At 48.3% G+C, this 13,451-nt stretch overlaps 1 protein-coding gene and 1 non-coding gene across 2 annotated transcripts in view; both read right to left on the reverse strand.

The window, feature by feature from the left end:
• OLFM2 (olfactomedin 2) overlaps positions 1-1,823 on the reverse strand; it is a 75,554-nt gene extending 73,731 nt beyond the window's left edge. The window contains exon 1 of the mRNA XM_019964118.2: positions 1,672-1,823. Within this exon, the coding sequence (XP_019819677.1) occupies positions 1,672-1,743 (72 nt within the window). The 5' untranslated portion in view covers positions 1,744-1,823. The remainder of the gene's footprint in view (positions 1-1,671) is intronic.
• On the reverse strand, positions 77-149 carry TRNAD-GUC (transfer RNA aspartic acid (anticodon GUC)). Its single transcript has one exon. It is a non-coding gene; the product is annotated as a tRNA-Asp (tRNA).
• Positions 1,824-13,451: the final 11,628 nt, after the last annotated feature.

The raw sequence follows: 13,451 nt of genomic DNA on the forward strand, positions 1-13,451 counted from the left end.
GGGCACAAGGGTCTGATTTCTTTCTTCTCTCTCTCTTTTTTTTTTTTGCCACACCGCGCATCTTGTGGGATCTTAGTTCCCTGACCAGGGATTGAACCTGGGCCCTCAGTAGTGACAGTACAGAGTCTTAACCACTGGACTGTCAGGGAAGTCCCTTTTTCTTCTCTTGACCACAAAAGAGAAGGTACCAGGATTATTCTTCCTCTGAGTTTCTACCTAGAAACCCTTCTAGTGTCTACACAGGCACTGTCCACACCCATGGAGTGGATTATTTAACAAGACAGTAAATGTGTGGGTTCAGGAGCCTTGGTTCAGTCCTAGCTCTGCCACACCCTAGCTGTCTGAGCTTAAGCAAGTGACCTAACTTTCCAGTGCCTTGGTTTCCCCATCTGTAAAGTGAAGGTAACATGAGCACCCATTAATTACTGATTAAATGCCTTAGTTCATTCTGTGTGCTTGAAACAGTGCCCAGCACATAATAAGCATTTAATAAGTGTTAGCTGTTATCATAATTATTATTTTATTATTTTGGATTCCAGCTTCCTTCTGAGCTTCTAAAGATGAGATCTTAGGGGGCTCCCACCCCGAAGATGGAGCAGGAAAGAGGTTTCCCAATAGCATTAGAAAGCTGGGACCACCCCTCCTTTTGCAAAGCCTGCTCAAGAGGTGAGGTAGCATGGAGAGAGAGACACACTTCTGTGAAAGCATGGAGTGTGCAGTGCACACACACAAACACATGGATATACACGTTCGCACACACAGTCCTTGCCCCACATACCCCCTTTTAGAATGACTTGGGCACAGAATGACACACAATTACCTAAAGCTCCCACACCAGGCACACACCTGGTCACACACATTTTGTACAACACCCAGGCAGATGGATAGAGTCATGGGGACACTGACACACACAGCCCTTTACGCACAGTCACAGCTGCCCAAATACCACTGGGATTAACACAGACCTCACTTGCTGTCACTCTGCCAATCACACACAGATACACAACTCCAGGTCGCAGCCTCACAAGCCTCCCACTGTCACAACAGCCCTTCAAGTCACAGCTTCCAGCTGTGACACTCAGACTCTGCCTCACGTACACACACCCTCTCCCAATCCCGCCCCAACTCACGCACAGCCGGCCCCACACCTGCACAGCCACACACACAAACTCTCAGTCACACCCAACCGTGACACAAAGGCACCCACGTTTACCCAGCACCCCTCCAGCACCTCGCACACATCCCCATCAGTCACACACATGCGAGTCCCACCCCCTGCCCACACTGGGGATGCTGGCGAGGAGTCGGGGGCTGTGATGGGGGGCATGAAGGACAAGTAATGCCCAAACCCCACTGAAGTCCCCTCCCACAACCCCACTAAGCTCGAACGAGATGGCGGGTGTGGGCTCCGGGTCACCGAGAGGTTGAGAACCCCGAAGCTGGAGTCAGGTGGTCCCCCAAACCTAGGATGCTTTGAAGCTGAATTTAAAGCTTCCCTTCTTATTCCCAAAGCCAGGGTGGACGGCCCAGCCCCTCCCCCTCTGCGACCCCCCTTCCCTCACCGCCCCGGGGGGGAAGCCATGGAGCCCCTAGTCCCGTTTCTGCGGGACCTCCTGAGCCCCCTCCCCTCCTGGAGCCCTCCGCGCCCGCACCTGCCCGCCGGGCCCCTACCTGTCCGGCGAGGCCTGAACACAGTAGCAGCAGCAGCAGCGGCGGCGGCGGCGGGACCGCGAGCGACCACATGACGTGCCCCCGGCCCGGCGTCCCGTCCCCCGCCCGCCCTAGCGGCGCCTCGGCCCGGGGACCGCCACCAGGCGCGACCCCGCCCGCCCGCCGGCCAGGGCGACCCTCCGCCGCCGCCTCCCCCGCCTCGCCGGCGGCTGGGATCCCGCCCCACCCCCGCCCCCCGCGCTCGCTCAGAGTCTTTGTTGCGGGCTCCGCCCCCCGCCCAACCCCCAGCTCGTTTTCGGGAGCGGATCTTGCTGGGTCTGGGGATGGGGAAGAGGGGGGAGGAAGATGGAAGGAAGAAGGGGAGGGTAGCTGGGGACGCGACCCAGAACCCCAAGGCCATGGTGGGGGTGGTCATGGAGATGGGGGGAGGGAGTGAGGTTCCGTCACGTGGTTGTCAGTTTCCCCTCCCTGGACATTTCCTACGCTGTCAGTGAGGGGTGGGAGGGGGATCCAGGGACGGAGTCGTAGAAGGAAGGCCTGGCAGCAAAGAAGAGACATTGAGAGGCCTCATGCTTACGGAAGTCAGGAGTGAACAGAGAAACTGAGGCAGAGTGTGTGAAACTCTTCTTTGCAGGAAGGGGTCACGGCCATGACACGGGGGGCGAGGGGTGGGGTGGAAGAAGGAGACAAAAAGGAAGACAGATACAGCGGGCCGGAGATCGTTAGACTAGGCCGAAAGGGGTGACCAGCTGGTGGGCACCTTGTTTTCACCTCCTCCCCTTCTCCAGGGGTCCTCGGGCTCAGTCTCCCTTTTTCCACCACACCTGGGACAGTCTCTCCCTCTCATTTCAATGGCCCAAGACTGGAGACCAGAATCCTAAGAGAATCAGCCACCTCCACACAAAGCTATTTGCAGATGAAGAGCGTCCTTGTCTTGCCTCCATCCTTTCTCTGCCTCCCCCCTCTTTGGCTTCCCCAATCATCTTCTTTCTCCAAAGTCCCTCTGTGGCTTTTTGGCGGGGGAGGGGTAGTGACCAAGCAGGCCAGTCAGGTTATAGAGGAATCGATCATAAATATTGGGAATGGGGAAGCATGGAATTTTACTGATCCTACTGTGTGGGACAGATAACAAGTTATGGGTGTTTTTGTCAAAGCAAGGAGAAAGAGCTTGTTATATGATATGGCCTGGGTTCCACCCTGGTCTGTCCCTTCTCGGTCATGCAATGCCAGGCAAAGAGCTTTCCTTCTCTTGGGAGAACTGTTTCCTCTTGAGTTGTTGGGGACTTTGTGACTCATGAATAAAGAGAGTACCTAGCCAGCAATCAATGCCCGGAGGGTATTACTACATTGAAGGCTATATTAAAATTATGATCAGGTCATACTGCGGTCAGGGTCATACTCAGTGTCCTGATAGTACGTTGTCAGTTTGGACATCAGCACCGTTGGGAGTCCTCACCATGGTTCATTCAGCTCCTGCCAGGTGGCCGTTACCAGGGTTACCAGGGTAACCCCCTCCCCCCTCTGCTGCTTCAGCCCTTGGAGGTGGTAGCTTGCTACTCCTGAGTAGATTCACTTCCTCGTATTTACTTTTAAAGCTTAACTGCCATCTCTATGACTAAATCCCCATATTAAATTCTTGCTATTGAACTATCTGGTGTGAGCTCTGTTTTTCTGACTGGACCCTGACCAATACATTCAACAGCTGTAGTCGGTGGCCAAGTTCAGTGTCCTGATCATGCTGTAGTCAGTGTCCTGTTAAACTGTGATCTGTGCTGCCATCAGCATCCTGGTTCTACTGGGGTCAGCACTGCAGTCAGTACTGTGGTCTCTACAGGTCTTAACTGTGCTGTGGTCAGTGTGGTGGTCAGCTTCCTGGCCGTGTTGTGCTCAGAGTCACAATCACTGACCTGGTCATGCTGTGGTCAGAGTTCTGACCTAGCTTTGGACAGTGCCCTGGCCATGCTACCATCAAAATCATGATCAGGTTTTACTGTGGTCAGTGTCATGCTCAGTGTCCTGGTTGTACAGTTGTCAGCTTTGAGATCAGCATCATGGTCAATGCTATGATGAGCATGGTGTCTGCCTTCCTCTGTGGTTAGTGTCGTGGTCAGAACTGAGCACCAGCACTGAAAAGAGATCAGCTTCTCAAGGACCTTGTACAACAAAACTCTTGGGCCAGGTGGCTTGATGTCTGGCACTGGCAGTTGGCTCTCCACAGTGTGCAGAGGTAGGGTAGAAGAGCAGTGGATCCCTCTGCCAACTCTCATCAGGTGTCACTGGGTTTTCTTAATTGGTGCTTGAGTATCCATTGGCTTTACTCATCTATGACCCCTCTATGTCTCCAGCTAGAGGGAGAAACAGTCCAGGCCTTTGTTTTCCTTTACTCTGCACAGGGCGTGACATGAAGAAGATGATCAAGAATAATTTAACGAGTAAATGAACCTAAGCCATGCATGTCTACCCATGTCTTTGCTCTTGCTAATCCCACCATATATTATTCAGTGCTCCTTTGATAGCAAGTAGCCACTTGAACTGTCTTAAACAGTAAAGACTATCTGTTATCTCACAAAACTGAAAAAAAAAAAAAAAAAATCCAGAGGTAATGGAATGCAAGCATGGCTGGATCCAGGGATTCTGTCCTATCATCAGAATCCTGTCTCTCCCCATTTATCATCTACTATTCTCTATGTTGTTGTTGTTGTTGTTCAGTCACCCAGTCATGTCTGACTCTTTGTGATCCCCTGGACTGCAGCACGTCAGGCACCCCTGTCCTTCACTATCTCCCAGAGTCTGTTCAAACTCCTGTCCACTGAGTCAGTGATGCCATCCAACCATCTCATCCTCTGTTGCTCCCTTCTCCTCCCGCCCTCAATCTTTCTCACCATCAGGGTCTTTTTCAATTAGTTGGCTCTTTGCATCAGGTGGCCAAAGTATTGAAACTTCACCTTCAGCATCAGTCCTTCCAATGAATATTCAGGACTGATTTCCTTTAGGATTTACTGGTTGGATATCCTCGCTGTCCAAGGGACTCTCAAGAGCCTTCTCCAGTACCACAGTTTGAATGCATCAATTCTTTGGCACTCAGCTTTCTTTATAGTCCAACTCTCACATCCATACATGACTACTAGAAGAACCATGCTAAGTCACTTCAGTCGGGTCCGACTCTGTGTGACCCCATAGACGGCAGCCCACCAGGCTCCCTTGTCCCTGGGATTCTCCAGGCAAAAGCACTAGAGTGGCTTTAACTAAACAGCTCTTTGTCAGCAAAGTGATGTCTCTGCTTTTTAATCCCTATTCTCTATAAGGGATCTCTTTTAGCCAGGAGATGACATAGATACTTCCCAGAACCTTTCATCTTCCAAGCTCAGCAGCTTTAGCAAAAAGAGAGCTTGCAAAATAATGACTCTCATTGACCCATCTCAAGTTATGTGCCTATCTCTGAGCCAATCATATTTCAAGTGTAATTTCAATTACACTTGATTGTGTAGCTTGACCAGACCTGGTTCATAGATCACCCCTCCAGAGCCAGAAAGAGGAGTTAGCCTCATTTAAACTATATTGGATAGAAAACAAGGGGGTAGGGGTGGAGGATATGAAACTTTTACCATTGAAAGAGGGAAAAAATTCTATGTATCAAAACCAAGAGACAATGAACTGTCTCAGCACCATCCCAAGCCCCTAGTGTCCCTTCCTATACTACAGAAGCTGCAAAGCTAAAAACTATGTTTGCCAGACTCCCTTGCAGCTAGATTTCTGTATGGCAATGAGATTCCATCAATTAGAAGCATGAGATGTGGGTGGGGGAAGTGACTGAAGGTGGGTGGAGGTCATCTTTCTATTGTGTTGCAGTGATGTCTAGCAAGCACAGTTGTAGAGACACTAGGTTTTCCTTCAGGAATGCTACTGTCTACAGTCACCAGTGTTGCTCACTTTTGTTGAGAGGCAGTTGCAAGTGACAATGATGGAAGCTTCCAAATCTCTAAGTTAAAACCAGGGAGAGAGAGAGATATATATTTAAGTTTTATTGAGATATAATTCACATGCCATATAATTTGCTCTTTAAAATGTACAATTCAGTGGGGTTTGGTATATTGCCGTATTAATTTTTTTAAGTTGTAGTAAAATACATGTATCATAGAATTTGCCATTTAAACCATTTTTAAGGGTACAATTCAGTGGTATTAATTACCTCTGTGGTGTTGTGAAACTGTCAACTTTTTTTACAATTTTTAGTTTTTATTTATTTATTTTCAATTCATTTTTATTGGAGTATAGTTGATTCACAATGTTGTATTAGTTTCAGGTGTACTGCACAGTGAATCAATTATACATATACACTTATCCACTCTTTTTTGTATTCTATCCCCATATCGGTCATTACAGAGTACTGAATAAGTTCCCTGTGCTATAGAGTAGGTCCTTATTAGTTATCTGTTTTATATATAATAGTGTGTATATATTAATCCCAATCTCGCAATTTATCACTCCCCCATGAAACTGTTTTCAGAACTTTTTCATCTTCCCAAAATTTTAGATATTCTATATAAGTAGAATCATACATTATTTGTCCTTTTTTGTCTGGCCTCTTCACTGAGCATGTTTTTGAGGTTCATCCACGGTATAGCAAGTGTGAGAACTTTATTCCTTTTTATGGCTGAATAATATTTCATCATGGGCTCCCCAGGTGGCGACAGTGGTAAAGAACCTGCCTGTCAATGCAGGAGACAAAGAGATGTGGGTTCGATCCCTTGGTGGGGAAGATCCCCTGGGGGAATGCATGGCAACCCACTCCAGTATTCTTGCCTGGAGAAGCCCCATGGACAGAGGAGCCTGGAGGGCTACAGTCCATAGGGTCACAAAGAGTTGGACACAACCAAAGCAACTTAGCCCTCAATATTCCAATATATGGCTGGACTAGATTTTATATACGCATTATGGTGCATTCTTGAAGTCAGTGGTTCCCAGTGTGTTATTCTCCACCTTCCTGTGAATAATAGAGGCAGAAGCTCCTGGAAGCACAAAGTTCCCTGATTTGGGGCCTTATTTCCCACAGCTAATCCCTGATTGACATGTGCTTGGAACATGCATTCCTCTTATTTGTATGGGGAAAACCTCATCATTCACAAAGCCCTAATACCCCAGGCTATGTGAGACTATCCACTCAGGTCTACATCTCTTTTATTTTTTTTTTTTTTTGGCCATGCTTCACAGGGGGACAACCCCATTCCCCCTGCTGTGGAAGTGTGGAGTTTTAACCACTGAACCACCAGGGAATTTCCTACATCTCTTTAATAACAACCGTCCCACTCATCGAGCTCCCACTTAGGACTCAACACCAGATGAAGTCTTTTCCATTGCTTCTTTGAATTCCTCCAACAACCCTTGAGGTAGAAATTATTATCCCCATTTTAAGATTGAAAAGTCTGAGGCTCAGAGAGGCTAGGTAACTTGGCCAAGGCTGCCCAGCTATAGATAGCAGACACAGGATTCAAACCTAGTTCTGTCTGATGCAAAGTCAACCTACTAACCTCCGTACTTTTGTATTGGGTTATTTGTTCTGCATCTTTCCTTTCCTGTTATTCTGATTAGACAACTGAGGGTCAGTCCTCCTGGAGGCCCCTGGGAGAGTATGTAGATGCTGGCTGCCCTTCATAATTGTCCCACAGGAGGGTGAGGGAGGTGGGTTTTTATTCTCCAAGTCCCATGTGTCACTGGGGAAGGGCTGCTCCCAGAAGTGTCAGCTCCTCAGCATTTATGGTCTGGCCAGCATGTGAGCTGAGACATCCCTGAGGCTGAAATGTGCACAGGAACCCATGAGGGCAAGGGGTATACAGGCAGGGGACTGACATCATCTGCCTTGGTCCCATTTTTCAGATGGAGAAATTGAGGCTCAGAGAACTTAAGACACTTGAGCAAGGCCACAGAGGGTGTATAGCAGAGCTTAAGACCGTAATTTGATTCATGTGCAATTCCATACACGAGATTCTTTATTTTTTAAATTTTATTTATTTAGTTTTAGCTGCACTGGGTCTTCATTGCTGCATGCAGTCTTTCTCTAATTTTGGAGACCGTGGGCTGCCCTTCATTGCAGTGGCTTCTCTTGTTGCAGAGCACAGGCTCTAGGGTGTGTGGGCTCAATAGTTGTGGCACATGAGTTGAGTTGCCCCACAGCATAGGGGATCTTCCCAGACCAGGGATGGAACCCGTGTGCCCTGCATTGGCAGAAGGATTCTTAACCACTAGACCACCAGAGAAATCCACAAGGCTCTTAATGCTGTGGTTGCTGGGGATATCTGGGCCAGCTCCTCCAGTGTCACGTGGCTTCCAAAAGACCTGATCTATCCCAGGTGAGCTGAGCATCATCTCTTCCCTTCCCCAGCTTCTGCATCTCCATGGCGATCATTCCAGGGTCCTTCCAGTCCAGGGCTCCCAATCCCGCCCCTCCCATTGCTCACCCAGAATGGAGCCCAGCTCTCTTTCCATGTCCTGGTAAAGGCTCCAAGGTTGAGCCCTTGAGCTTGGGGTTCCCCACAGACTGTCCCCACCGTCCAGCCCCATTCTTTCCTTCTTGTGGACCTTTCTCAGAGTGGGACTGTAGCCACCCCAGGAAATCCCTCCTCTCCAGGTATCACACACACACACACACACACACACACATACACACTGAATGACCACATGAAAATAGGAATTTGTGCTCCAGTTGCATAGGACTGACCTCAAGTCAACTGACACAGAAGCACACAACATGAGCATACGGTCACCCAGGGACACTACACCCCCATAAGTGGTCCAGGCACAACGCCATGCTCAGACAAACAGTGTCACCCAGAACCAGTACACACAACCACAATCGACATACAGCCAGATACGTGTTCCAGGCACAAGGGCCCCAGAAACCACCCCACCCCCGCCGACACACACACACACACACACACACACACATCCATCAAGGGGAGGAAGAACATCAGAGGTGAACCAGCCAGTTACCCAGGAACCAGCACTCACACAGTTGACCCAACGCACACACAGACCCCAAACACAAAAAATACACAAACCTCACAGTTCCGGCACACAGCTCAAGAACACAGATTCACACACGTAGAGATTTGTAAAACAGATTGTTACTACATTAACATGCGGAACTTCGTTGGTGGTCCATTGGCTAAGTGCACTCCCAATACAAGGGGCCTAGGTTTGATCCCTAGTCAGGGAACTAGATCCCATATGCTGCAACTATAAGTTTGCATGCCACAACTAAGCCAAATAAATAAATAAACATTTTTTAAAAATACAGTGACATGCACAAACCCACAAGACAATCACACAAAACATGACAGATAGACTACACGCAAGACAAGGACACGCAAAAAGAGGCACATTGTTTGTTTAAAGCCAACCTACAGACCCATAATTCAGACACATTCACACGCACAAACAGTTCAGACAGACAGCTCAGACACACATACAGACCCACAGGGACCCATGACACGACAACAGACATCCTGGACACGCGAACCCCAGGCCAGGGCAGTGTGGGAATGAGGCTGTGAGAAGCTGGGAGAGGGGAGGTGGACCAGATGACTCAGGAGGCCTCTCTGGGGGAGGAGGTGGAGGAGGGCAGGCGGGTGGGTGGGCAGGCGTCCAGCGCATATGGTTCCCATTAAAGGCTTGGGAATTGAGGGTTGAGTTGGCGGGACAAGGAGACCCAGCACTGCTTTCCAGCCCTGCCAAGCCAGAAAGGAGTGAAGCCCTAGTCCAAGGTTGTGGGGCTGGAACTTGGCTCTGAACCACAGCAGGTCCTATCAAGAGTGGTCTATCCTGAGCCAGGTCCGGCTGGGGCTCATTTGAACCCCTGCAACAGCCCTGGGAAGGGTTTCACAGAAGAGGAGCATGAGGGGCTCAGGCAAGTTAAGACACTTGCCTGAGGTCACACAGCCAGGAAACAGTGGAACTGGGATTGGAGCCCAGGTGTCTCTGCAGCTGCCGCCCCAGCCCCAAGGCAGATGCAAGGACTCCTCCATTTAGCCAGCAGCAGAGACCGGGTGCTCAATCTGGGCCCAGCCTGCACTGGATTTGAGGCAACCCCATTTTCAAATAATTGAGAGTTAGGAGTGGGGCAGGGTTTGCTGACTGAGAGTGTCAGCATCAGAGAGTGACACCAGAGTTGCAACCGGAAGGTTGAATAAGAGCTGACAGGGTGTGTTGGGCAGAAAGAAGTGCAGGCGCAAAGGACGTGAGGCCATGGGGTGCAGGAGGCTATGTCTTTTGGTGAGGTACGGTGACAAGTGAGACCAGAGAGGCAGGTAGAAGAACTTGGACTTTGTCTCAGGGCCTACAGGGAGCCTCTGGAGGGTGGTGAGCTGAAAGGTACACAGTGAAGTTTGGACAACCAGCATGAAGATCATACTCAGGATAGATGAACATGTACTTTCTCCCTGACCCAGAATTTCCTGTTTTATTATATATTTATAGGAAACAGCAACCCACTCTAGTATTCATGCCTGGAAAGTCCCATGGACCGAGGAGCCTGGTGGGCTACAATCCATGGGGTCACAAAGAGTCGGACACGACTGAGCGACTTCTGTGTGTATACACCCTAGAAGAGGAAGATCCCCTGGAGGAGGGCATGGCAACCCTACTCCAGTATTCATTCTTGCCTGGAGAATCCCATGGATGGAAGAGCCTGGCCGGCAACGGTCCATAGAGTTGCAAAGAGTCAGACACGACTGAAGCGACTTAGCACGCACGGCCTGGATACACTTAGCCATGTGCACACATGCCCGGATGTTTGCAGAGGAACAAAATGGGAAACACCTAAAAGTTTATGAGTAAGAAAACAGCTAACTCTGTTGAAGTAAACCTTTTCAAAGCAATTAAAAAGACAAGATTAGAATTACTTGTGTCTACATGGAGAAGACAGAAAAAAAATTCTCTGGCTGAGCTAACAAAGCAAGTCGCAAAAGAGCATGTTCAATATCGTACCCATGTGAGACAGTTTAGGAACTTGCCAAATCATGTTGTGCATCACCCCTGGATACAACTTCCTGTATGAGGTAAACATGGAGAAATAATGAGGTCAAAAATTCCCACAACCTAGGGAAAGGAAAAAATAGGGAGTTAGGGTTTTATGGGGACAGAGTTTCAGCTGGGGAAGATGAAAAAGTTCTGAAAGCGAATGGTGGAGATGATGGCTCAACGATGGGGCACTGAACCGGACATTTAAAATGGGTAAATGGTTTAAATTTTATAGTATGTACTTTCAACCACAATTAAACCCATATTTTTCACTGAAATTCATCTACCCTTGGTGGAGAAGGAAGAGAAATGCCATGGTGGAAATATACTCTTGTGTGCGTGCGTGCTAAGTCATGTCTAATTCTTTGCTACCCTATGGACTGTATCCCTCCAGGCTCCTCTGTCCACAGGATTCTCCAGGCAAGAATATTGGAGTGGGATGCCATGCCCTGCTCCTTCCCAACCCATGGATCTCAATTGTGGTTGTGATGCTTTATTCTTAGGTTGGGTGGTAGGCATATGAGTGTTCATTATAAAATTTCTCTCTTTTTCTCTCTCCATATGTGGATATACATGTTGCATTTAAGTGTTGCATATATATGCATATTTTTATATATGCAACACTTAAATACAACATTTGTATAGCATTTACCTCATGGCAGACATTGTTCTAAGTGTGTGATCTCTATTAACTAATTCAATCCTTGCACAAATCTGATGCTCTAGGGCTATTATTCACCCCATTTTACAGCTCTGGAGACTGAGACTCGGTATGGTGAAGGTCACATCTGTTATAGCAAAGGATCTGACACTTGCACCACGTGACTTGGCTCTAAACATTATGCCACACAGCCTCTGTACAACTTCCATGTTTCATTCACAGGTTTTGTCACACATGGAATGGATCTGAGAAGAGGGTGTGTCTGGAGGGGCATGGGAAAGGACGTGAGGAATTTTCTGGGTGCTGGAAACAGTCTACGTGTTGTTTAGGGTGTGTAGACAATTGTCAAAATTCCTCCACAAGAACACTTACGATCAATGCATTTTATTGTACATAATGTGTGTCTGAATGAAAACAACTTCTAAAAAGAAATAATACCCGATCCAGCAATTCCACTTCTGGGTATAGATCCAAAAGAATCAAAAGCAGGGTCTCAAAGAGATACTTGCACTTTCGTATTTATAGCAGCATTATTTACAGTAGCCAAGATCTGGAAGCAATGCAAGTGTCCATCAACAGATGAATGGATAAACAAAATGTGGGCCAACCATCCAATGGCTTATTACTCACCCTGAAAAAGCAAGGAAATTCTGACACATGCTATGACACAGATGAACCTTCAGGATATTATGCTAAGTGAAATAAGCCAGTCACAAAAAGACAGACATTGCATGATTCTACTTATACGAAGTCCCTAGAGAAGTCAAATTCCTAGGGACAGGACTTTCCAGGTAACGCAGTGCTTAAGAATTCACCTGCCAATGCAGAGGACACAGGTTCGTTCCCTAATCCAGGAAGATTCCACATGCCATGGAGCGACTCAGCCCGTGTGCCACAACCACTGAGCCCAGGCATCCTAGGGCCTGTGCTCCACAACAAAAGAAGCCCTCGCACCACAACTCAAGAGTAGCCCCTCATCACTGCAACTAGAGAAAGCCCGTGCACAGCAACCAAGACCCAGCCCAGCCATAAATAAACAAACAAACAAAATTAAAGGGGAGCACCAGGGTTTGAGGTGGGGAGGAATGAAGAGTCGTTTAATGAGTACAGGTTTTCGGCTTTGCAAGATGAAAAAGTTGTTGCCCAGCAGTGTGAACATACTTAACACTACTGATCTGTACAGTTAAAAATGGTACATGGTAAATTTTATGTTATGTAGTTTTTCAACACAAAAATACTGTAAAATAAATACAGCAAGGGAGGAAAAGCGTATATAAGGGAGATGAGACCAGCATCACAGAGGGACAAGACAATCTCTTGATGTCAATCTGGTCTTTTGTCTGCTCAGCCTCCCATCTCTCCTGTGCTACACAGTCATCTTCAGGGTCCAGGCCCGTCTCCTTGAAAGGAAGTTCTGATATGTCTGGGACACTAAGCATGGGAGGCCACACGTCTGCTCTTGTAGGGTCGGGACCTCTTTGCGTGACCAGGTGGGGATCCGCATGGTTCTGAGCGGTTCACGGCCTCTGGGCCTGGCTGTGTGAGGTGTTGCTTGGCTCCCTCTCTGTCTCTCTGTATGAGCCTCCACTTCAAAGAAATCTTCTCCAGGAAGACTTCCCTGACTACCCTGTCTTAAAGAACACCCCTCTAGTCCTCCTCCCTGCCTTATTTTCATAGTGCCACCTGACATATCATATACATATATATCTGCTTACTGCCTATCAGCCCCACTAGAGTGTTAACTCCACGAGGGCAGAGAATCTTTGTTTTGTTCACTGCTGGGTCCCTGGAGCCTAAAACACGGCCTGGCACATGATAGGTACTAAATACAGATTTGTTGGGACTTCCCTGGTGGTCCAGTGGTTAAGAATCCATCTTGCAAGGCAGGGGACAACGTGGATTCAGTCCCTGGTCAGGCAACTAGGATCCCACATGCCACAGGGCAACTAAGCCCGTGCATCACAACTACTGAGTCACCCATGCCACAGCTAGAAACTGTGGGTCCCTGCAAAGAAAGACAGAGAAAGCAATGGCACCCCACTCCAGTACTCTTGCCTGGAAAATCCCATGGACGGAGGAGCCTGGTGGGCTGCAGTCCATGGGG

The sequence above is a fragment of the Bos indicus genome, chromosome 7 (genome assembly GCF_029378745.1).
Source record: "Bos indicus isolate NIAB-ARS_2022 breed Sahiwal x Tharparkar chromosome 7, NIAB-ARS_B.indTharparkar_mat_pri_1.0, whole genome shotgun sequence".
Lineage (NCBI taxonomy): Eukaryota > Metazoa > Chordata > Mammalia > Artiodactyla > Bovidae > Bos > Bos indicus.